General features: G+C 41.7%; 1 protein-coding gene across 2 annotated transcripts in view; it reads right to left on the bottom strand.

Annotated features, from left to right (window-relative positions):
• The window catches only part of LOC134619274 (glucosidase 2 subunit beta-like), a 162,588-nt gene that overhangs the window by 43,917 nt on the left and 93,662 nt on the right, over positions 1 to 25,009 (bottom strand). For both annotated transcript variants that reach the window (XM_063465043.1, XM_063465050.1), the window contains exons 11-12: positions 5,602 to 5,671; positions 3,881 to 3,970 (exon numbers count right to left, since the gene is read on the bottom strand). In XM_063465043.1, coding sequence (XP_063321113.1) covers positions 3,881 to 3,970; positions 5,602 to 5,671 — 160 coding nt within the window. The remainder of the gene's footprint in view (positions 1 to 3,880; positions 3,971 to 5,601; positions 5,672 to 25,009) is intronic.

Raw genomic sequence — 25,009 nt, 5'->3', positions numbered from 1 at the left:
GGGGAAATACGTGGATTTTTTAATGGCTAAATTTCAGGAGGTAAACTTTAGTACAGTACTTTGAATGTGATGTAATATAAAAAGAGGAACCTCAGGTCTGGAGAGAGGGGCTTGGGAGTGTAGCAATAAAGGCCATTAAACGATAATGCAGCAAGAATAAGTTCTCTTTGTAAGCTTTTATTCGTTTTGTTTAGTCTTCAGAGAAACTGATGAGAAGGCAATGTGGAGAGTGCTACTACACAGCATTTAGCTTCCAATCTCACAGTTAATCATTCCACTTGAAAGTGTTTCACAACAAAAGACTGTTTTCTTTTCTCTCCTACTTTGAAATCAAAGTAATTATATATTTTTTTCTCCCATGGACAAACAAGAAAGGCCTTCAAGCCCTAGTTTGCACAAGCGATTCACACCATCATGAGGCAAGGCGGCGACGATGCAGAGGTCTCAGGAAAAAAAGAAAGAAAAGAGGGCCCACATTTACAAAGACGAAAGCAGAAATCTCAGCTGGCACCTTCCAATACAGATGAGACTCACTTTTAATAACAAGCTCTGAATGCAACATACGAGCGTGACCAAATCCAGTTTATACAGTTTAGTCTCAATGGGGTCGTCTCATCAACTGCTATCATCTCCCTACACAAACCCCACCCAAGCACCAACTGAATCCCATCCATTTAAATAATGCACAGCTATTAGTCATATTAAAGACAGGCAACATTTCAGCACAGCAAACTTTTATGGCTTCGGGCACTTATCTTCGATATTGGCCGCCACTCAAGAAAGGATGGAGCAATTTAATCAAATGTGAGAGATCTGAACACCAGGGAGGGCGTTTGTAAGACGGTTTCAACCGACGATCAAGAAGCGGGAAAGAGAAGTGTGTTATTCTGCTCCATTATTGGAGAGGAATTGTAGCTTTGCTACTTTGCTACTTGAGGGCATGGGAGGGAGAGTTATAGAAAGCTGTTGGTTTATGTGTCTGTCAATGTCATGTCTTTTCAGGATCACGGTTCAAGGCAAACAGCAAGGATAAAGAGGAGCAGGGAGGGGAACTGGTACATTGGAGAGAGGGTGCTGGTAGGTCAACTGAGTTGATGCAAGTAGATATTGTGCTCTTCGGTGGTTTAAAGGATGAAAAATAACAGAATGTATGATGCCAATAGGCCAGGGAGAGCATACTATGGGTTTCTGTGCAAAAGGCTGAGGGTGTGAGACTGAGAGAAATAGGCTAACTTGATAAATGTGCAAAGAATTGGAGTCAAAATATGAGCAAAAATAATCCGTCCCCTCTTTCTTTTGGCTGTGAGAGCAGAAATTATTTTACTGGTACTGATAATTTTGGCACTGAGGTGAGTGGGTCACATTTCAATGTTAGCAGATGATATATATTTAATGAGAATAGTTAAAAGATATAACATAAATTTGATGGCTACATATGATACACTACAGGTCGCAGGCTGATGTCTGTCAAAGACGCATAAAATAATGATCTTTAATTGGAGATGAGCGCTAGTTACACCCAATATTGTAAGTACAACATGGAACATTTATTTTATTTCAGCAAAGCGAAAGTCGACGTTAGGCATAACAAACACGACAGGTTAGATTTGCATTTCAAAATGTAAGTTTCAGTTTTAAAATTTTAATAAGAAAACTAACTAATGCTGTGACTTGAGGATCCAGCAAGTAAAATGACCTAAATTAAAGAAAAAAAGGTTTTAACATTCCCATCTTAACTTAGCTAACTATGCTAGTAGCATTAGGGGCTTCCATGAAGTGGATGATCTTATTTATTAATTAATTTAAAAATTTTTATGTTATTTTAGCTGCAGCAAACAATATAATCAGTTAAGCCGAGTGATCTTAGAATTACTAAAAGGCAACTAGAGATTAATTTGAAGAAATACACACATTTTTCATTTGTTCCTTCAACCTTTGCTGTTTTATGCAACTAAAAAATTATACCATCCATACAGCCTTTGGGTGTTATGTGACTGATAATCGCCTATGCCATAAACTCCCATGGCTTGTTTCACATATGTCTTTTGGTCATTTAGGCTCTTTTGGATCTCCAGTGGTAAAGCTCAATAAATAATATAGGAGCCACCTTCCCATCCCTTTAGCGTGAAATTAAACCATTTTTCAAGCAGTGTGAAATATCGTTATGTAAAACTATCATGTAATGTAAAAACCCTGAGACGAATTTTCTTCTGGCTTACATGCAAGAAGTTCATCTTTGCTTTTCAGATTTTGCCTCCTAAATGGCAAACTAAGCAAACAAATCACACTGGTGTATAAGGGCATGGGAAAACCACTGATTCCAAGGATGTCTGAAAATGTATTTGCAGTGCAGATCTCTTAGTGCAGATATCAGATAATTTTCTTTCAAAATTGCAACCACCCACAGGCTTCTAAAGCTCCAGCTGGCAAGCAATCCTGAGGAGAACAGATTCTACCCCAGCAGGGGCCATAGGGATGCAGCAGGAGAGAGTAAAAGAAGCTCATTCTGTTGATTAAATTTAGTTGATTTAGCTGCTTGGCTTCTCCAGGGTGACTTGGAGCTCACAAATTATCAATCTTAAATGGTGGATCTTTACGAGATGGTTCACATTCCTTATAGACACAATTTGTTTTAATACAGTTGTGCAAGACAAGAAGTTGATTTTGCGAGTTCTCTTGAAAACAGACTGACTTCCACATCCAGGGAGTTTACGCTCAACTGCAGCACAGAGGTAAAACACAAGCAATAAAAACAAAGTGTTAAAGGCTTTAATGTTTCAAGTAACAGCCTTTAATTGTGACAAGTGCCCTGCAACAACGAAACATGATTTTTAATATGTAGCGTTTGCTTTGAGCTTTTTAACTGCAGAGGCCAAACAGATACAACCGGCACAGGTGCAATGACACCTTGTTTCAATCGTGTTACAAAATGTTACAAGCACTGACAGGACAACTATAGGACCGGATGCCACGTTTGGTGTCAACACTGATAAAATAAGGCTTGACCCTCAAGCCTTAGAATGAAACGACAGCTAGTTTTTTTCTGTTACCAGATAAAACGATTCTTCGTTACGCAGGAAAAGTTATTACAATTAAAAATGGTTGCATGGTGCAAATTTTGTGCTTTGTCAAAAGGTTACACGGATCTATGCACCGAGTCTGGTTTTCATACATTAGAGCATGTTCATATAAAAGATCAATAAGTGAATCATATACTCTGTGTCACTGATGCTTTCAGTTCACCCTGATCCAAGGCCTCCAACAATAAAAAACAAGGCACACGGTTTAAAAGTTATGAGACAAATTTATATATATATGTATACAGTTTTCAGTCAGCATGTTAAATGTAAAACTTCATGACAGTACAAAAAAGAAAGACAGAATAAGTATGGCATGTTTGGCGAAGTAGGCAGTAGAAAGAACATGGCAGCACAGCTGGTTGCATCTTTAACAACCCACAAGACTTCTGAAACAATGTCCTTTAGAGAGATGAGACCAAAGTGGAGATGTTTGGCCATAATGTGCAGCACCACGTTAGGAACTAAACACAGCATAACAGCACAAACACCTCATACCGACTGTAAAGCACGGTGGTGGAGGTGTGATGAGTTTGGTTTGTTTTGCAGCCACAGGACCGGGACATCTTGCACTCACAGAGTCGACCGTGAAGTCCTCTGAATACCAAAGTGTACTAAGGTCAAATGCTAACTAACGCCCGCAAATCTCAAAGAACTGAAGCAACTCTGTAAGGAAGAGTGGGGCAAAATTCCTCCACGACAATGTGAGAGACTGATAAAACAAGATGATATTAGGGTGTACTTGGTTTTTCACATGACTGTTCAAGAAAAGGCAGAAGCACTTCAGGTCTATCAGTACTTACTCATATACTTTCAGCTTGTAACACTGGCCGTTCAAAAACAGAAATTCCCAGTCTGTTCCGTAGTCTATGGCCAACTTCTTCTGTAAGTCACTGAGGAAACCAAAATACACAGAAACACAGATCAGAAGCACATCTGAAGCTAGTTTTGGAAGTTACAATACAGATTACATAAAGTTCCTCAGTTCCATCAGGAAAGAAAACACTCTTCAAAACTCATGATATTTTTAGGCAAATCATTTAAGAAGAAATCCATGAAAAATGATTTTTTAACCTGAACAGAATCCTTTTTATGTTTTAAGACAACACTCTTCAATTCAATTTGTTGTCACTCCCTGACAGGCTGCTTTAATAACTTCTGCATGGCTCACAACTGTGCTGACAAAGTAGCTTTATCTTCCTTGCTTCTTTTAGCGACTAACGTCTCGGATAGTGTGTTGATGAGGTGGCCCGTTAAAGCCCATTTCTATGCAGTGTCTCTAATTATCCGAGCCGGTAAGGGCTGCTCTTCTTCGCTAATCGCAAATAAGGCAAGTGAGCCCTATCTCTAACAGCACACAGGCCCTCATTTCCATATTCATAACCCAGAATTGCTAATGGGGTTAACAAATGTTTAGGGAGGGTGATTGTTCCGCTTGAGGTTGATAAGGCAGGGGGTAGGGGGACGATTCGGGGTCAGGAAAGCGATGCAGGTTGCGTAACCGTGTGCGCATGTGATTCTCGGCGGGGCAGGGGTCGTAACATTCACGCGCAGAGTCAATTTTTGTGGAAATTGCTCTCTTCAGCGCAAAATGTATGGACTAATTAGAAGTAGACCTCGATATCATGTGACTTCTAAAAGGTATGAAACGAGAAAAATGCGCAGGGCCGGGACACGGGGGAGAAAATCACATCCAAGTCCTCAAACACAAATGACAGTGAGTAATTTGGCTAGAGGCAATTAAAGCAAGGTGGACAATGAATAATTAGAACAAATGAAGTCATGCCAGCTCCTGTCCCCCTCCACCACCCTCCTCCTCTCTCATGCAAGTGTTTGGTTGAGGGGAAAAAAGGCTGACCTTTTGGTAAGTGCCACCTCTGTAGTTGGCACTCCTCTCTCCCTACTGTAATGAACAGTTTGGGGGCCTAAGGGCCACAGAAGCTACTAATCAGCAATTGCTGGCTGGCTCTGAGCTCTGTGAAAACATCTGAGAGGGAGCAAAAGGCACACAACAGGAAGTCGTACCCAAAATTGTGTGTGGATTTTACTCCTCAGCTGTTGTAAGCATGACAGAAGAGTGAAGAGCAGAATGAATCCTATAAAATTGTTTTTTTCTTTACTTAAAAGTAGTTGCAATTTCTCTCTTAAAAAAGCCAGAGAGGATTGTGGGTAATTCCCAGCCAGGTGGAGACTCTTCTGCTCACACTAAGTCAGAAGAGGACTACCCAGCAGAGTACAGAAGACAGCCAATAGTGTTTGTTTTTCTTCATTAGCATTAGCTTTAGGTATCACACAGTGCATATTCACCACAGTGCTTCTTTCCATACTATGTTAGCACAGAAGGACGGAGTCTATTTTAAGGCTTGGTGAAATTACAGTCACGCTCCTGCTTGCATTCAAAAAACAAAAACTGTGAGAGGCAAATGCCTCATCCGCAAAAAGTGCAAAATGTTGAGGATTTAGCCACACGCATGCCGCAGTAGGCGCTAACCTCTGCCTCTGTTGCTTTCTTTTTTAGCCTCACCTTATTTCCATGTTGACTGTCTCATAAGCTTCTTCCACTTTCTTCAGATTGGTCGCCTCCCACTCTGCAGCTAGATAAAACAAAAGGTCAGACAAATTAACAATGCAGAGTTGTTGCATCTCAACAGCTGTGTGTTGCCAAACAGTGGGCTCTTGGTGGATCTAAAGACTGTGAGAAGAGCAGTGCTGCGCGTAAACAGGGAAATGCTATTTTCAGGTGCGCTAAGTGCCAACAGGCAGGCTTATTAGGCTCTTCATATTGTGCTAACTGAGACAGGGGGGAAAGAGAAGTCAGAGGGAGTGTTAGAGCAGCAAAGGTAGCTCACTTTTTCATACCAAAATGTTCCAAGTATGACAAGAATTTCTGGAAAAATGAGTGTTAACAGAATCAGGATGAAGTATAATTCAACTCATGAAAAACAACATGTTTGTATCTGCCTAAAGTGGCTGATCTCTCTATAAAAATATAATTAATTAATGTATTTGTTACCACTTACAGTGTTGTATGTCTAATTCCACATTCACATTCAGGAGTTCTCCTTTAAATCATGTTACTGTTACTTTGCAGCAAAATGCTTCAGTATCCTCACTAGCGAATAGCTTAGATTTTCTTTCTGTCAGTTTTTCAGGTGTTTTTCACCGAAAGCAGCCATGTGTTAAAGAAAGGTATGAGAGATGTTGAAATAGAACTGAATAGGCAATACCTTCCTCTGGGTTTCACTGCATATCATAATTTTGCCCAAAATATCAGCGCAGTCTGGATTTAAGTTACTGTTTTGTATTCTCCAATTTGAGGGTTTTTTTTCACATTTTTTTTTAGGATAATTGTAAAATTTAAAAAAAGAAACCTTTTGTGCTGTGAATGTTACGTTTTCAATATGTGACCTGGTAAAACATAGTGCACAAAAGAGAACTGTAAAAACAATAGCAGGTGATAAACATTTAATGATATAACTTTTTACTGTTAACTTGGGTTTGTAATTTGCACTTTGCAGGTATTAGACACTAGACTTTACTTTGCAACACACACAAAAAATCAACCTGAAAGACACTCAGGTTCTGCTGTTAGCATGATCAAAACATCCCGTTTGTGTAGAGCACTGGTTAAATAATTCACATTTACACACCTCTGAAGGCATCCTCATAAGAGTTGGGGGAAAAAATCAATACAGTATAGTATCACGATATTTTGCCTAGCAATATTTTATTGACACAGGGACACAAAATATTTGTATTTTATTAAATACATTAAAATACTCAGGGAATAATACAAACAAGAGGGATTTCCACATGCACCACCAGCTTGAGATTGTATGTACAGTAACTGCAAACTTGACCCCATATCAGAGTGCAGGTTTTAGTGATTATTTCTATGCTTGAAAATCTCATTTTGCAGTATAAAATAACTGAAGGGGGATAATGTTATTGGATAAAACAGATATTGGCAAAGTTTAAAATTAAGGACATAATTTGATGGCCATCCTTCCACTGACACCATTTCTGATGAGGCTTCAGTGAACAGTAGATGGATTAACTGTTGGACCAGGAGACAGACAGTAAAATGAAGCCAATGCAGATATGGGCAGTGTTGGGACTAACGTGTTATTAAGTAACGCGTTACAGTAACTACGTTAATATTGTGGTAACGAGCACGGTAACTAGTTATTATACCAAAATCAGGAACGCGTTAATCGTTACTGGGATTTAGATAGGGTTGTTATTTGTTACTTCGTGTGGTGGCTATCGTGGACTTCCACAGATTCAGTAACATTAGCAAGTGGTGGAGGCCAGCGGGTGGATGAGGGAAAGAGGAGGCAGGAGGAGCAGAGACCCGAGGCGGCCGCCGGTCCGAGTGTTAGGTGAACTGAATTTCAGGTAAGAAGTTATGACCTGCAGTCTATCTGGGTCACATATAAACCAAGTTAAGGTGTAGTTTATTTTCGTTGTGCTGACTTTTTCGTACTGCGTACAAGCTGGCATGATGGGGTTTCTATACAGCTGGGTGGGTGCTATGTTACTGATAGTGAACTTTATTTTGCTCATAAGGTTAATTATTAGAGTTGCCAACCGTCACGGAATCGTTCCGTATTCAGAGAAAGTATTACTCGTTTCGTATTGAGCTGAAAAGGAACACAGTTTGTCCCGTACTTCAGCTACAATGAAAAACAGACAAAGCTGGAGTTATTCCGTGTCTTTGCTGCACAGCTGCCTCTTTTCCTCTCATTCTCTCCCCCTCCCTCTCCCGTTTCTACTTCAATCATGAAACTGATCAATGATCAGCTGATTGGCTTTTCTCTCTTGTTTGTTTATCGCCCACTTTGCGCCAGAAAGAAGAAACCAGCGGATGTCGCGTTAAACAACAGCAGCGTGTTTAAGCTTGATCAGCTGTTGTTAGAATTTATTTAATATTACTTTCTAGTATCAGCTGATGTTTGCTGGAGCCACAGCTGTAAAAGCTGCTGGTCATGACATCGGTTTGGTTATCTGGTGAGAGGGAAACATGAAGATGAAACCAGGAGATGTCCTTACTGAATCATCAGAGCTGAACAGGTGATGGAGAAACAGGTTTACCTTTTAGGTGACATGAATGAGTTGAAGGGAAGTTATGAACTGTTTCTGAGAGACAAGTAACACCAGGATCCTTTTCTATGTAGCTGACAGCTGGTAACTGTGCAGGGGCGGGTCTAGCAAAATGTTGCCAGAGGGGCACAAAGAAATACTTTTCTTTCTTATTCTCATTTAAAATGTCTAGCTTTTATTAAATAAGTATCTGAATCTTACAACAAACGACTGATAAATTGATACATATATACCATCAGAACAGTGTACATCACTGTCACAACAGTGTTTGTTTTCATTCAAAGGCTTTATGATTTTTCCTATAATGGTGGGCCGGTCAGTCAAAACGCCCGGGCCGATTTTTTGTCCCAGTCCAGCCCTGTATGCAGCTCATCTGCAGTCTGGTGTTACCTACATCTTCCAATTTAGAAGGCAGAATTTCCGAGTTCTGAGTACAATCGAAAGCACCACGACTGCAGTTTTCGTGCTGGATGTAAAAAGCGCACATGACGATGTGACGTAGGCTAGAATCATGTCGGCGATCAATGATGGTCCAGGCGTGGGATTTCTCTCGTGGAAATATGCAGATTATTTTTTCCTTTCTATTGGTAGGTGGCACAGTGCACTTGTGGCAAGTAAGCAAGCTAGAAGACTGGCAATCTCGCTGGGTATCCATTTACGGAAGCAACACATTAACAAGAGAATTCTGAGTAAAACCAAAGTTACTTTCCCTAGTAACTAGTTACTTTGAAAGTAACGAGTAACTTGAAGTAACTGAGTTACCTTTGATAGAAGTAACTAGTAATGTAACTAAGTTACTAATTTAAAGTAACTTACCCAACACTGGATATGGGCTACACATGCATTCCACCTGAAGACCCCATGATGCTGAAAATTATGGTTGGAAATACTTCCAATCTGATACAAATCTACGGGAATATGGCTTTCTGATTTGACCCCTGCAAAAGGTTCCTGTTGACTTCATTCTGTGTCATACTGAAAAAAAATCATGGTGTGTCAAACACATCTCCTTAGTCAATGAGCAAATGGTTTCTAACTCAGATCCACTCTTCCCTGTCCCATCAGCTTTTTTCACAACTAAGTAGGTGATAGCAAAAACTATATCTTGAGGCTTCAAAACGGGAATTCAGAAAACAAGGGATAATACTATATCCATCTCTTATCTGCTGTCTCTGCTATCTTTCTTTTTCTCTAAGGACGTGACTTTCAGATACTGTTCAACTACTGTAGAGAGGTTTTTAAGCCTACTACTTCTCCTTCTGTCTGCCTCAAACTTTTTTGTGGACATAATGCACAACAAGCCATTCTGGTTAAAAACCTGGGAATCACCTTGTTGGTGCAAAAATACTATTTCACATTTGTCAGGCTGGATTATATTTTTGTTTCCCTGGAAACAAAATAGAAAAGAGAAAATAAAATACCACAGGTAACACATACCACTTCACACACAAGCACAATGGACTCAGTAGAGAAAAAACTAATTCTGTTCAGCAGGCAGACAGAAATTGAATTACTACTCAAAAATAAGGAGCTAAAATACACATACCACATATAGAAACGTATCAAGATGAAACAGACTATGACATAACCTTGCCTGAGTCAGAGGTCACTATTTGCCAACTACCCCTAAGAGTTTGTAGCCTCCCATGGAACTGATAGCTTAGTCACATGTTTAAAGATGTCTGTCTTTGTATAAAGACACACTGATTGCTTTAAGCCTTTTTGGGAAGGTTTCCAGAACTCAAGAGCCACGAGGAAATGCAACATCAGCCTCAAATATAATATCTCCAAGAACCCAACTTCATCTTTTTAGGTTCCACTTAGGATGTTGTTGAAACAAAGCCCATCTTTTCCCTGAAAAGATCTTCTCTCCCCTTTTCAAGGACCATTTTGCTTGAATAGCTCAGGGAATAACACTGGTTTAAGTGAATTCAAGTGAATTTAATTCAGTTTTATTTATGTAGTGCAAACAATGACAACAGTTGCCTCAAGGTGCTTTATATTCTAAGGTAAAGACCCCACAATAATAGTGAGAAATCCCAACAATCAGATCACCTCCTGCAAGTACTTGGTGACAGTGGGAAGGAAAAACTCCCTTTTTACAGGATGAAACCTCTGGCACAGTTTATCTTCATCCTTTGTTGATCTGGACAGGACAAAGACACACTGTAGAAGAGAGCCAGTGTTTAATAAGTTATACAAAGTGAACTGGAACCAAAAGTTCAACACTGAAAAGAACAGAGACACAATCAAAAGTACCAAAAAGAGATTTCAACATGCCACCAACCTCCTTTTCTTGTGGAAAAGAAATGGGCTGTTTGAAAATTTTGTGAAAATGTATCAAATAACTTCTACTTTCATGCTACGATAATAAAATAACTAATATAACTGCAGACATCAATGAACTTCTTTTGGTTGCACTGCAACAATTAGAGTGAAAGAAAGTGATTTTGCAACTCACACACAAACACACCACACGTCCGCACCTCCTCGACACCACCTGCCCTCCTCCAAAAACACTCAGAGACTTTGAAAGTTGGCAGGTATGTTAATGTGATGTGACACCTGCTCACTGGCTTCGAGCTACAAGTGAATTTATGAGGACGTGGTTTCAGTTCCAGTCGGATCACAGTTCTCCTTTATAAAACGGTTGGTAAAACCAAAATAACGTGCCAATGGGCTGATGGGCACCATGACAACATCTCAAAAGTTTAAAATTTTTATTAAAAATACCCAAAACATATTGTTCCCAAATTGTAGAAATACAGAGATAATAATTCATAGCTTCCAAAAGCCTTGAACAAACGTGTGATCTGCATATAAAATACTTGATCTAAGCCACCACGTTTGGGGGGGGGGGGGGGGGGGGTCTGTTTAAGGAGGCACTGACACCCCAGTGAAAGTGTAAGGGAATCATTTAATTAGTAAACCATAGTGTCTCTGACTGAGCATGAACAAAAGGGGATGAAGAGCTGAAAAGGAGATAAGATGGCAGACAATAGAAGTGACAAAACTCCTGTCTGTTTAACTGACTAGTGCTGATGGACACGGGGATTTACTGGGGTTTCTGTGAGTGGACGGGTTCGTCTCTGACGTCGAAGAAACTCTCTCTGGGGCCCGGCGCCGTGGCAACAGAAAGGAATGTGTATGCAGTGAGGACCGTGTGTGAGAAGCTGTGACAGCCCTGGCCTGAATACCAATTAGGATGTTCCTTGCATGTGGTCTCAGCTGGTTGCCCATAAAGAACCCCCCCTCCACACACCTCGCCTCACCCCACCCCACACACACACATCCACCCACCCGTACACACATAATTCCCTCAGCACCTATTTCTTGCCAAACCTAGTACAGATGTGATGTGTCTAAGAGGCAAGCTGTGATTTACCATGCTGTAATGGCTATTTTTATAGCACCACAATGGGGAGATCTCACTTTGACTCACCCCCAAACCCCTCGGACTCTTTCAGAAAATCGCAGCCTCACACACAAAGCGCAGTCTCTCAGCCTGCTCCTACTCTCACAATCTCTTGCCCTGTTTCTCTCTCTCTCTCATACAAACACACGCAGCAATCATCAAGCTCAGCAATGACAAAAGGAGACGCAGAATCCCGAGAGGGTGACATTTGACCCGTTGCCGCAGCCCAGTTGTATATGGAGAGAGGAGGGGAAGGCCAGCCAGGCGTACAGAAGCACCCAGAGCAGAAAACACAGGGAGCACAAAGCCTACTGAATGGTTTCTGCACCCGTCAGGCCTGACATCACCTGAAGCCAGCGTACAGTACGCAGAAAAGACCTCAGGTTTAATTATTGCAACGATTAGATCAGCGGTCACATGGTCACATGGGTGTAATTGCATCATAAGTGCAAGTCTGAATTTAGGCATTGCAATGCATGGGTGCAAATTTGTAAGAAAAAGGGGCAAAAAAGCTTTCTCTGCAATAGAAAAACATACAAATCGAAGCTAAACTGACCGGTGACTGACATTTTTCTACTTCAGCAAGTGTGCTGTACTTCAATAGGAGCTGTCAAGAGGGGCTGTTAAATCACAGAGGCCGTGTACACAAATAGAAGAGGAGGAACGCACTGCATAGTATAGTCTTCCGACCGAACTCTCCCGTGTATTCGTACCTTGAGCCCAGAAGAACGAAGATGTTTTGTTTACATGTGAGCGGATCAATAGGCAAGGCGTTTCTTCTGCAGCTCTAAGAAAAGAAGCCGGTGCAGCATGCGAGCTGCAGCCGGGCTCAACAAAACAAAGGCGATGCAGCGAGGCCACCCTTGAACCCCGCGCTCGCGCGAGCAGCCAACACCTTCAGCGAGATTATGTCGGCTAACAGGCAGGAATGTAGGAGTTTGTTGTCTGTAAAAGTCTGCTCTTTAAAATAAAGACTGGCAGCATGCTTAAGCTCTCGCATTGATTCCTTTTTACTTTCCTTTATAACCTCTTTTGCTCCCCGCCATCTATCATCCAACCCCCCCCCCCCAACCTTTTTTTTGTATTTTCATTTTGACTTTAACATTCTCCTCGCCTTCAATATTTTCAGCTTGAGCTCCTCAGAGTCTTCCTGTCACCCTCGCTACCTCCCCCTCTCTCCGAGCTCCATTTTTCTCGGTTTTCTCTGCTCGGGTAAAGAACTCGTTCTGACTGCAGAGAGGGGAGGACGAAAATATAGGTTGAGGATCCCTGTAATGAAATGTTTATGGCAGGTTGTAACAATGAACAAGAGACCTTTCAGATACTGTCAGCTGGGCTGTGATAGCACTAATAGCCACCTGCTGGAATTGAACGCCTAGAGGAGCAAATTACTCTGTTTTCCTTGAAGTGAAAATGTTATCAAAGTTAATTCAACAAAGGTAATAAGAGAGGTATGGCTTAATTAAAAAAAGAAACTGAACAAATGTTTGCATTTTAATCGCACACAGAGCGTGCAGAGCTAACATGTGTAAGCCTTTAACCATAAGTTTAAGTGAAACGCACTTTTAAACGTTATATTTCTCTCTCTTTATCCGTCCAAATCCCACAAATGATTGTGAAACTGCAGCACAGGCTGCTGGGAGTTGAGAAGAGGTCAGTCTCGCCCCCTGCATAATCGTTGTGTTGGAGTGTCTGATTGTATTAGGGTTGAGTGAATAACAGTAGCTGGCAGAAATAGCATCATGTTTTGAACTATCAGTGCAATTCATAGCCTTGTGACTGACTCAGTTTGTATTCATTCTCCCACACTCTCCTGCACCTCTCTTTTTTTTTCTCCGCAGTGGTTGAAGGACAGGCGCAGCGTCACGGCGAGCACGTACTAAAATTAAGAATGGATCCATTCACTGGCCAGCTGTCATTATACCAAACGACTGAAGCCAACACTGCAGATGGTGACCACGCAGAATGTGATTTGATGAACGAGAGGCAGTCAGATGTTTTAACTGTAATGCTTAGAGAAAAAAAAGCTGTATTATCTGCTGTACCTAAACAATATGTGATGTAATATAAATGGATCAGATCGACCGGTCAGGTCTTACAGCTTTAATGTAACCGTAAACACTGTGCACGAGTTAGTGCTAAGACGATTGCAGCAGTTTATCATTAACGCCTAGTGTATCATAGTTAATATATGAGTTTTACATCATCAGTATGACTCGATTAAGGAATAAAAGAAAAGTGCAGAATGTAGCAAATATGATACAAATCAAAACTCATATATGCAAAATAATATTTATTTTTCTTAATTTGTCAGAAAGTTCAATAAACACTAAATTAAAAAAAAATTCTAAATTTTCTGTCAGTTATTTCATGGTTCAGGTTTTAAAGGGTTACGTCATTAATCAAGAACAAATGTCTTGTTATGTTTTACTGAATATAGAAAAGGTTTTGCTCTTTTTGAACACTGTAAAAAGAAGAAATATTTAGGTCTTTTTAGGTGTACTGGTGTACCGGACGATAGACAAGAGTGCTAAATTAAAATAAAAATGCATTAATGTTTAGCTTCATGCTGGGATTCAAATGCTTATACATTGGTTTTGGTTAAAAAGTCTACAAGTCTTCAAAAAACAATCATAATTTTTGGAAAGACCAAGTCGCTGGTTTAAAAACTACAGAGCTCCAAACCTCCTCTGCCATTAACATCAGCACAAAAACTGTGCCCTGGGAGCTTCATGGCGTGGGTTTTCTTGCCCAAGCGTCTTCTGTAGATGTAATGTAGGACCCAGTGCTTTTGCCCACTAAGTTTAATTACAGTAAGCAACTAATTAGCTTAGCTAAACTGAACACAAATGAAACGGTGTTACGACAGTAAGCACAATCAGTCCATACACAGAAAAGGCAATGAGTCCATGTTACATTATTTGACAGATGAGACCAATAGCACTTAGATTAAATCACAGTAACCTAAAAGTCTCTAAGTTATAAGTAGAAGAATTTAACAAAGGTACAAAACCAGGTAAGCAAAGAGGCATTTAAATGTTAAGTCTGCTCAGATACGGCAAAAATCATAATTACTGTATAATTATTTGGGTCATAATGAGATTGTTATAATTTAACAGGATTACCAGACTTTGGGAGAATAGCCGTTAGCTATTAAACCTTTTCAAAATAACAAAATAGTCCTTATAATTTAGCGCATTTCCTTAAACTTTTATTACACTTCAACTGAATAAATGAAGTAAATGAATGAATGTGAAGTAAACCTAGCACAGCCTGGCAGGGAGTCAATTTTGATTTTTATGGATATGAGAAAGGAAGTGAGTAAAAAGTACTGCATAACAGTGGGACAATAATTGCTCTGTCTTGATTATATTGCCTTAATTGGTGGAAGGCAAAAATTTTAATTGAAATCAACAGCCCATTAATTGCACAGCCTTATTAGACAGCATTGCTCTCACAATCAGTATTACACATGAGTGAAATGTTTAAAATGTACAACTGTACAATTAATGCATTAAATTGGGCCTGCTGCGTGCACATTCCTGTCATACATTTGTATACGTATACTGCTACAATAGTGGTTGCTGATGGTTAACATGGGCAAAGTAGCCCTTTGAGCCAAAAGCTTCACGCTGCTCTAAACACTCAGTTTACAGCAGTTTTTCCACTCCTGGCTCTTTCTGAGCAATGAATCAGTACGAGCCAGGAGGCTACTCAAAAGTAAAAATAAAGAGCTGGGAATGAGCAGAAGGGGCCTCCTCTAAAACCATGTAGGTTCTTGGTTTAACAGTCCTGGACAGGTTGAAGTGGAAGCAGGTTTTGCATTGCCTAGTTTAATGGCTCGCATCAGCTAAGCAGTCAGTGTTCCCTGGTAGTTTTAGAGCATTCGCTGTCAAACCAAACAAGTTTATCACCAAAAAGATGACTTTTTTTTCCTTTTTCATCCCCCTGTCACTGTAAAACTGCAGAACCACAAATTAGGAAAGCGTCCGGTTAACGGCAGCTTCCTATTCAGCTGAAAATTACGACAGCTCACCCAACTATGAGCAAGAAAAATGTTAAATGCACAGCACGTTTTACAATACGAGATATTGATAGTATAGCGTTGGTATAATAGCGCTTAAGTGCATTTAAATGCAGCAATCAGGGTCTGGCGCTCACATAATCACGGCGATGCGTAATCACTGTTTAACATTTAAACGGAGAAGGGGGCCCAATGAACAGAATAAACAGCCTGTGTGGAGTGAGTTCGCTCTGTAACAACTGGGTGCTGTTTATGAATATGTATGATGTAACAAACGCCTAGGAGCTGACCTACTTCTGTGTCTCCTCTGCTCATGACTTGGTCCCCTTCCGGGGTAACTCTGTCATCTTGCAACATACTGTAATAGCAGGAAGCATGCGACTCCCATGTACAAATCAACATGCACCCGTTTGATGGTTTTGCAAGTGATAATCACCGTCTGTTGAGGGAAAACACTTCAATAGGTGGCTGTGCAGCCGTAGGAATACTCAGGACCCGGCGATGTTGGGTCTTTTTATTCACTCCACACACATTAACCTGGGCTTTCACAAGTTTCTGCTCACCGAAATGTAAACGCTACCATCAACAAGCATCCAAATCACGTCATAAATGCAAACGACTGACATTTGAATGTTTACTTAAACAGTCGTGTCACGTGAATAGACGGGAAATGCAGGAAATGGAGTAAATGTGTGACGGACAAGTAAGTACGAGCAGACAAAAGAGAGCTCTCGACATAACTGGGGCTGCACACTGGAGAGCACTTGTCTGCACCATCTCATAAAATATCTCTACCCAGGATCATCTTGGTATGGTGCCAAACGCGGTTAGCTTCAGGAGCTGGGAAAGCACAAAAAAAAAATCTATTTCAGACAACGCGAGAGACAGAAAGCTGGCAACTGCTCAAATCAGACTTCCAACATTTGATAAGTGAAAACGGGCTAATTTTGTGTATCCCTCGAACGGTTGCAATCCAATACATTCCTCCCGTGGCTATGAAAACGCACGGGCGAGGGCGGGCGAGGCCGAGCGAGGGGTGAGAGGCAAATCGTTTCAACCTCTCGACAGCTTAATGGAAGGAGAGGAAAAAAATGCAGTAGTAACTCATTCTATAGCAGAAAGGAAGCCGGGTGCACTTTTTCCACCCCGCTCCTCTCTCGTGTCGATCGAGCACTCGAGGTGAGGACAATTACGCCTCAAGGACGCGTCAACCTCGGTTGGGGTCAGAGGTCGCGGCGAAGGCAACCGCTCCTCCCCCTCTGATTCTGTTTAACATTTCACATCTAATATGGGAAGTGCAGAACAGACCCTTAAATTAAGATCAGCCCTCTGCTCTCTCACAAACTGAACCTCAGCTGGCTCACAAGCCAATTCATTTGCTGAGAGTGCTGAGACGCATTGGCTTTAAAAAAAAAGAAATAAAATAACTGGTCACCCCAGTGTGGACCGAGGGACACTGTGAAGCGTTCGCACGTGGGAGACTGAAGTGTAGGAGTGCAATTTATATAAAGAGCTGTTATGCCCGTGGCTCTAACACGCAATTAATGTTAAATAACGAACCTAAAGAAGAGCGCTTGGCGGGTATTGTTAGTGTTTAAGAACACAGTCTTCTAGATTTCAGTAGGTATGTGGTCCAAACATGCTCATATTCCTCTCTCGTTTATTGCGCCCGTGAAAAGTTGCTATTTTTAGCGACGCCCTCATATCTGTAGATGCAACCTTGCTAAATTAGATCAAAGTGAACCCTGCCTCACAGTACTCTTATATATTAAGCTAATTTGTTTACTACAGCTACTAAGGGCAAACATCTAAACAAGTTGACAAAAATAGCACCCTGGATCGAAGAGCTGTGACTTCACGTGCTCTGTGGATGTCAGAAAAGCCTCTTCACGCATTTGGGGTCACGTAACGGGTGATTGTTGAGTTTTCGCAGGTCATGTGGAAAGCTTTCTCTGAGATTGTGGTTGTTCCGAGTTTTTGGTTGGGTCACTTGGTGGATACAAAGTTTGAGCCCGAGCATGATTCTGCCAGAGGTTTCTTTCTGTTAAAAAGGACGTTTTTCCTCATAGGTGGTCATTAGTTTGTTGGTGTTTTCTCTCTGTTATTGTGGGGTCTTTACTTTATGATATAAAGCACCTTGGGGCAACTTCTGCTGTGATTTGCTGCTATATAAATGAAACTGAATTGAATTGAACTGTGATTGAATTGAAAGGAGGAGGTGAAGGAGGATGGCTCATCTAGAGTATTGCCACAGTGCAAGGTAGACCACCTTGTCTTAGCAGCATCTCCACTACCATCAATCTGGGATATAGAGCAACAACATGACACACATTTAATAAAGTTAGTGTCTTGATGTAAGCTAAGATCAACCACATCAAGATCTGGGTTGTTTACCGGCTCGGTTAAACATTTGTGAGGACATAAAGTGTTTGAGGTCATATAGATGAGATCAAATAAAGCAGGGTCAGTGGTGGTGCAGTGGCCCTGAGTTTGAATCCACTGAGCAGCTGAGGTCGCTCTGTGTGGGTGCTTTTTAGCTTAACTGGTGATTCTTAATTGACTGTCGGTGTGGATGTAAGCACGAATGGTTGGCTGTCTGTTTGTGTTAGCCCTACGATAGACTGATAGATGGTGATTGTATATGCTTTGATAGTTTTATATCTATTTCAGAGTGCAATGTCATAGCCATGGAGCGAACACTGCTGGAGACTAAAGCTAGATCTGGGTGTCTGGGGCCTGGGGTAACAAATTAGCATGTTTTCAACAAAAATGTTTGCTTCCACTGCAGGCAAACGCCGACATTTTTAGCACATTGTTATTTATATCCACAATTACAGCTGCAGTGCAAAATGATGCATTTACATTAAGGTTACCTTTTTCAGGCACGGCCTGGCTAAGGTGAAGGTGTGACAGTAATAGCTGTCCCATTATCGATGGCTGGGAACAAACAGAGTTTCGTGTTTATTTATTTATATATTTTATATTTATTTCAATAAATATGAAACTAGGTTAGGGTTCAGTTTTAGGCAGAGAAAGCACAGCAAAGTTATTATCCACCCAGAGCAGGAGAGCAACAGCTGCTGTTTTAGTACGCCAAAACCACTTGGAAAAACTACCCAGTGACCCACAGCACGCTATAATAGTGGAACCAGTGAAAATAATGGAAATGTACTCACTTGTGCTCATAAAAATCATTTGCCTGTCACAGCAAAGGCTTTTTTTTTAAACATATTGCAATATGTATTACATTAGGATTATGAGTCAATGTGCCCTCGAAAGAGAGATACTGCACTTAGTGGCTTTTCCAGATTTAATAAAGATAACACGAGTGCTTGCTTAAAAGGGAATCTTCCTTTTTTTGTCCCCCCTCCATCAGATTATGTAATGTAAAGTGCCCTAAAATGACTAATGCTGTAAATGAATGCCATTCAAAAACACAAGTATTAATCTGAACTAAGGAGAAAATAAGTTTTGTGTAGTTTTGGAGAAAACTTACCACATAAAGAAAAAATAGAGGAAGTGCAAGACTCCAGTGATCTGTGTGCTCCACACTTGCTCGGAGCACACAGGAGGAGATGGTCCAGAAACGTGGTCAACCGAAACCGCAGCGCCCCGCTAGACTGTCAGCGGCACTCCCCCTGCCGCGGCCCGCAGTGAGCCGAAATACCGAACAAAGAAAATCCCACTGACACCTCGGGAAAACACCACTGTGCCTGCATGACGATTGAGTCTGGGAGCTAGAGCAGTGGCAAATCTGCTAACTGATACCCATTTAACTGGCAGGATATGAGCTGGGTGCAAAAAAAAAAAAAGGCATCCAGAGTGGCAGTTAGCAGCTTATAATCTGTGGCAGACATAGACTCTGCTTGCTGTAAGTGGCTACTGGGCAGCTCAATCGGCAGAGTGGCCCCAAACAAGCAGCATTAGCACTGCGGATCGCACTGCGGCTCTGTGAGAAACAGATGAAGTGGCACAAAGGTCGGCGCCCACAAGAGCGAACGCAGTCAGCTTACAGCTCAGCAAAGACCGACTGAAACAGGCCGGGTGGTGATAGCACCGTGGACAGCGCCAGTTTGCAACCGTCTACGTCAGCACCATGGAGAGTTCCCGCTGAGCACACGCCAAGGAAAACAGACCGCACAACTCACTGAACTACACTCACAATATAATGTCACTGCAGATAAAGAGTCTAGACACTTCTGGATTCACACCACATGTGACCTGAACGTTTAGGCTGCGTCTGAGATAAACAAAAACAACAACAAAAAACTCCATCCTGTCCTTAAAGGGAGTCATTTCTGGAGACATAACTGCACTCCAAGCGGTGCTATGATAACGTCCCTCCAAAGGGGACCTTTTCAGGACATGTCAGACAAATCTGTGAACGAAAAGGCGAGCGGGGAGGGGAGGCAAACCATGCACACACACACAACTGAGACAACTGAGACAACAACAAAGAGAAGCTGCAAGTGTGACAGAGGTAGCCTGTAGAATAACAGCGAGTATGGGGGAAGGGGGGGTGTTAGTGTGTGTTTTTCTGGTAGGGGATGGGGGGTTGGCATTAAGAAGCCCGGGAGATGTTTTTCTGGAAAGTGGCTGGTTTGGAGAGGCAGCAGCTGCTGTTGGACTAAACTGAGCATCAATGACTGTCTAATCCAAGCGAGGCCACTATCAGCACAGCGAGGGCGCTGCCGAGCAGCAGCTCCACCAACTCCAACGTGCCCGAGGAGGGGGAGGGAGTAGACACAGACAAGCCCGGTGACCTATGGTCTTCCTGCAGGCGACAGCTTCTTGCGAATAAGCTATATGCATTTATATGTGTGCTAGTGCATGTGTGTGTGCGGCCCTGACACGCAGCTAGCTCCACGCTGCATCGGTCGGTCTAATCAGGGGGAAAGAGGAAGAGGGAAGAACGACAAGTGTGAGTCAAGTCGTCACGCAACGGCTGGCGATACACTCCGGGATAGCTCTCACCAGCCCCGAAGCGCAGCTCTTTATAGCAGCGAGCTCGCTTTTGACACACTCTCACAAAAGCACACAATGAGAGGATGATGACACTGCACCTGCATTTTCATCAGCAGGAGCAGAAATTGATATTTTTGCAGGATGGACATACACCGGCCAGCTTTCAGATCAGTGTTGGAGAACTTTCAGGCTACACTTTATTGATTTATGAGCCAAACAGTAAAAGTAGAAAGTCCTAGGCTTGTACGCTAATGCAGGATTATATAATTGCTAAACTTTTGCATCATGTTAAGTCTCTGTAACCGCGCCAGTCATCAGTTTCAAAATACACAAGTGCTTTAGCTTAACTATTCTATCTTTATTCCTCAAAGGGGCTTTTTCCCTTTTTTCCAACACAGACCCATCTGCCTCATTTACTTTTACAACCGTCCTCAAACCCCAGTGGGATGAGCGTGTTACCTCCTTCTCTCCTGGCAGTGTCACAATTATGATCAAAAGCTGCCTGTATGTGCGCGTATGCGTGCTTTGTGTGTGTGTGTGTGTGTGTGTGAGGGACAAGTGTGGACAAAACAAATGGTGAAGCCAACACCAAACCCTCTTGTGTCACTTAATTATTTTCAGTGCTCCAGATGCTGTCTCTGACTGAGTACACAGCTTAAGACTTTGCTCAAGGCAGAGCTTTGCGAAGGCGTCCCGGCCCTTTAAATAATACTACAACTGAAGGCGAGGGATGGGGCAACACTGATACAGCAGCCACAGCCCTGATGGCAATTATTTAGACGTCCACTTGCTAATTATAATAGAGGATGACAGGTGCCCAAAACAATTTGGGCGCAAACTGCCTGTGAGCTTCTGCGTGTGGTTGTCTCTGCTTATGGTTACAGATAAAGATAGCCAAGCCAGTGTCTCATCAAGCAATCATCTCTTACTTTGAGCCGGGCTGTGCTGCGGTTGATGCTTTCTGATGAGCATCTTGTTACTGAGATGCTGCATGCTGGCGGATTCACCGTTTTCCTGAAGGTAATTCACGAAAACTGTCTCCTGAAAAACTGTTTCTCTCGCATCTAAGCGGTGCAAGAAAAGGGGATTTAAGAACCTTTTCTTTAAATTCAATTTAAAATGACACCAGTTTTGTTTGTCTATCATTTTCATGAATAAATATTTAATCACTTGGACTACAAGCTGTCAGTAAATCAAAACCAATGCATGGATTCACATGATTTACGCATAATGCCGTGTTGGATAACAATGGTATCCAATGCAGTTGTTTTATTACATGTAATGCAGTGTGAGTCATTTATCTAGATACAGCACAATATAAGCATAACTAAAGAGCGAGCAGACTTAACAGGGTTTTTTTTAAAACTCTTTGTAGGAGGTTAAACTTAAAAATGGGATAATCATACATAGTATAACATTGACTGTGTGTTCACCCTCTTTCCTTCAAGTACTTCAGAAAATAAGGCATCGATTTTCTCAAACGAGATTACTTCTGCATGAGGGAAAACCTGGTCGCTGGACATTTTCATAAAATGTCTTCAGAGCATGAAAATAAGGCAGCTGGACCACTAGTGTTTTATTTTGTTTGTTTGCTTTTACCTGAGACTGTCCACAAGTTGTTCTGGAAGTGAAGAAGTCTCTTGGCTGAGAGGCGCAACATCTTAAAAACCCTACAGAAGCCCATCTTCCTTCTTTTTTTTTAAGCTATCACGACTACCATGATGTGGATGGCACAGAACCTAGACTGCCATCTAAGAAGCTGGTATCATCATTAGAGGTGGGCGGATAAAGTAAAAGTATCAAATTCAGTATTGATACCGGTCCTGAAGTTACTCTGTATTGGACCGATACCAAAATCTGCAGTGTCACACACCACTTCTCTCTGCAGATAAGTCCTGATCAAAACCATCCAATCATTTGTGTTCTCATCATATATCCCAATAGCCCTCTTACTGAGACACACCAAGAACCATTAAACATACAGGCATGCAGTCATACACACTAAATTAGCCACACAAGAACCCTTCCCATGGGACAGAAGAAATAGGGGTGGGAGGTGGCAGAGGGTATATCCAATCACTGAAATCAAGGCAGCTGACTGGTGAATAATGAATATAAATTGAATGCTCTTCACTTGCATCGCCGTGCACGGCTTCAGTGAGTGGGAGACGGAGCTGATACACAGCTATTGACATGATGGGGTGATTGTGGGGTGTGTTTATACATGCTTAAGATAGGACTGTATTATTGTCTGTCATTTTGTCTGCTTCTTTCCTTTATGGCTTTCCAGTGCATCTGTGTGTGTGTGTGTGTGTGTGTGTGCGCCAGTCTGAGTGTGCGTATGTGCTTCTCCGTGTCTGTGAATGAGCCCTATTGACATCCTCTACTGTGACCCTCTGACTCCTGACAACTCCAATCAGTAGGATGAGTGGGAGGCGCAGGGAGGCAGTGTGAGTCCACAGCAAACTGCTATGTTGAGGGTGTGTGTGTGTGTCTGTGTGTGTCTAAGAGAGGAGTCAGTGTGTGTGTGCGTGTGTGCGCGAGCAAAGATATAAGAGGTTTGCACATAAATTGGTCCTATCCAGGTACAAATTCAGAAAAGGCGAGAAAGTTTGATACTCGTGTGATGCACTGTTTTGTATATACTGCAGTTTAAGTTGTTATACTAGAGGTAATGATGAGTCTAGATTCACTCTAAGCTTTATAAAAATTACAACACATCATTTTTCAGTTTTATCTGATAAACTAAAATCTAAAACGTGGAGATTTTGAAGTAAAAGCGGAGCTACTCGCAGGCAAAGTCGTCGGCTCCGAGTCTGTCATCATGCAATATGTCACCTCCTATTATGCTGGCAATTATCTATTAGCACCATTGCTTGCACTGGGGTTTGTGAGAGTCACATGCCAAACAGTGTGACCTGCCATTTTCTATCAACAAGGTCCAGATTTAGATTCCACATTAGTCCCTGCATGATGCCAGGCGCCTGTGTGAATGAGAGAGAGGAAAACCGTTGCACTTTGCTTAACACAAACACAATCCCAGATGGTTTTCTTCTCTGCTCAAGAGGAGAGCGAACCTGACGCTGTTCGCACACACGTATGTGTGATATTTAACACACACCCCGAAAGGGAAAAGAAACACACACTGTCATTCTCCTCCAGCCGGATAAACCGTCATTCAGTCTCCTGTTATCCTGGGGAAGATGTGACGATACAGATGTGTCGCCATTTCCTTTCTTTTAATCTGTTTATTAGTCTGTAGAATGGCATTGGGTTCATTTCAAGGCGCAACTCTGACAATGCTGGCAGGATAGTTTCTTACAGTGTGTGATATATCTTTCTGTTGTCGGGAATTATCAAGCATTACAGCCTCGCTATCAGCACGCTAGTATGCTAACTAGTAGGTAGCACTGCATTTGGCACTTTCTAGGATAATTGTTCTAATTCATGCTTAACACATGCTTTTACTCAATCAGTAACTATAAACAGGTAGCTTTGCAGTGCATGTCATTGCCAGCAGAAACACTGAAAGACAGTTTGTCTTAAAACCACACAATAAATGAATGAGTCTGCAATCATGTAAAAATTGTGTTTTCTGTTCTGTGTCCTGCTCTTTTTTGTATATGTGTGGGTTTTTTGCTGCTGATACAACCAAATTTCCCCTTGTGGGACAATTAAAGGATTATTCTATCTAAAATAAAAGTATTTGGTGAAGTTTAATGTCATTATTTAATTGTGTTAACCAAATGTAATTAGTATTCCAAACCAACAAGTTCTTAAACCTCCCAGCTGAATAGTCTAACAAGCATGTTGGCTAACCAGGCCTTGTTCTTTATCCTCCTCATCATCTTGTACTGCCAGCATCATGCCCGAGCTGCCTAAATCAATATTAAGACTTTCTGAGGTCCTGTGACCACCCTGGGTCTATCTTACTTGTTATCAGTACACATTTCAAAAGCCAGCATCTATCATATGTACAGAGGGGGAATTATTTTTTGAAACCCATCTGAGTTTGTATGTTTGCTCACTTACAAAGGACTCACAAGTCATTATTATGATATTGTCATAGAGAAAGAATAACCAAAACACACTACATACAAGTTATAAATTATTTTGCATGTCAATGAGGTAAATACACACCTGATCCCCAAACAAAACATGACTTAGTACTTGGTGGAGAAACTCTTGTTTCGCAAGCACAGCAGTGAGATGCTTCTTGTAGTTGGTCTTGAGGATTTTGGTCTACAGAAACTCTTTATCCTTCAGGTTTCTTGGCAGCAACTTAAAGCTTCAGCTCCCTCCACAGATTTCCTATAGGACTGAGGTTTGGAGACGGGCTAGGACACTCCATGACCTTCTTTAGTCACACCTTTGTTGCCTTTATGGTATGTTTTGGCTCACTGTCATGCTGGAAGACCCATCCAT

The sequence above is a fragment of the Pelmatolapia mariae genome, linkage group LG3_W (genome assembly GCF_036321145.2).
Source record: "Pelmatolapia mariae isolate MD_Pm_ZW linkage group LG3_W, Pm_UMD_F_2, whole genome shotgun sequence".
Lineage (NCBI taxonomy): Eukaryota > Metazoa > Chordata > Actinopteri > Cichliformes > Cichlidae > Pelmatolapia > Pelmatolapia mariae.
The sequence above is the reverse complement of the archived record's forward strand: the minus strand, read 5'-3'. Positions and strand labels throughout refer to the sequence as shown.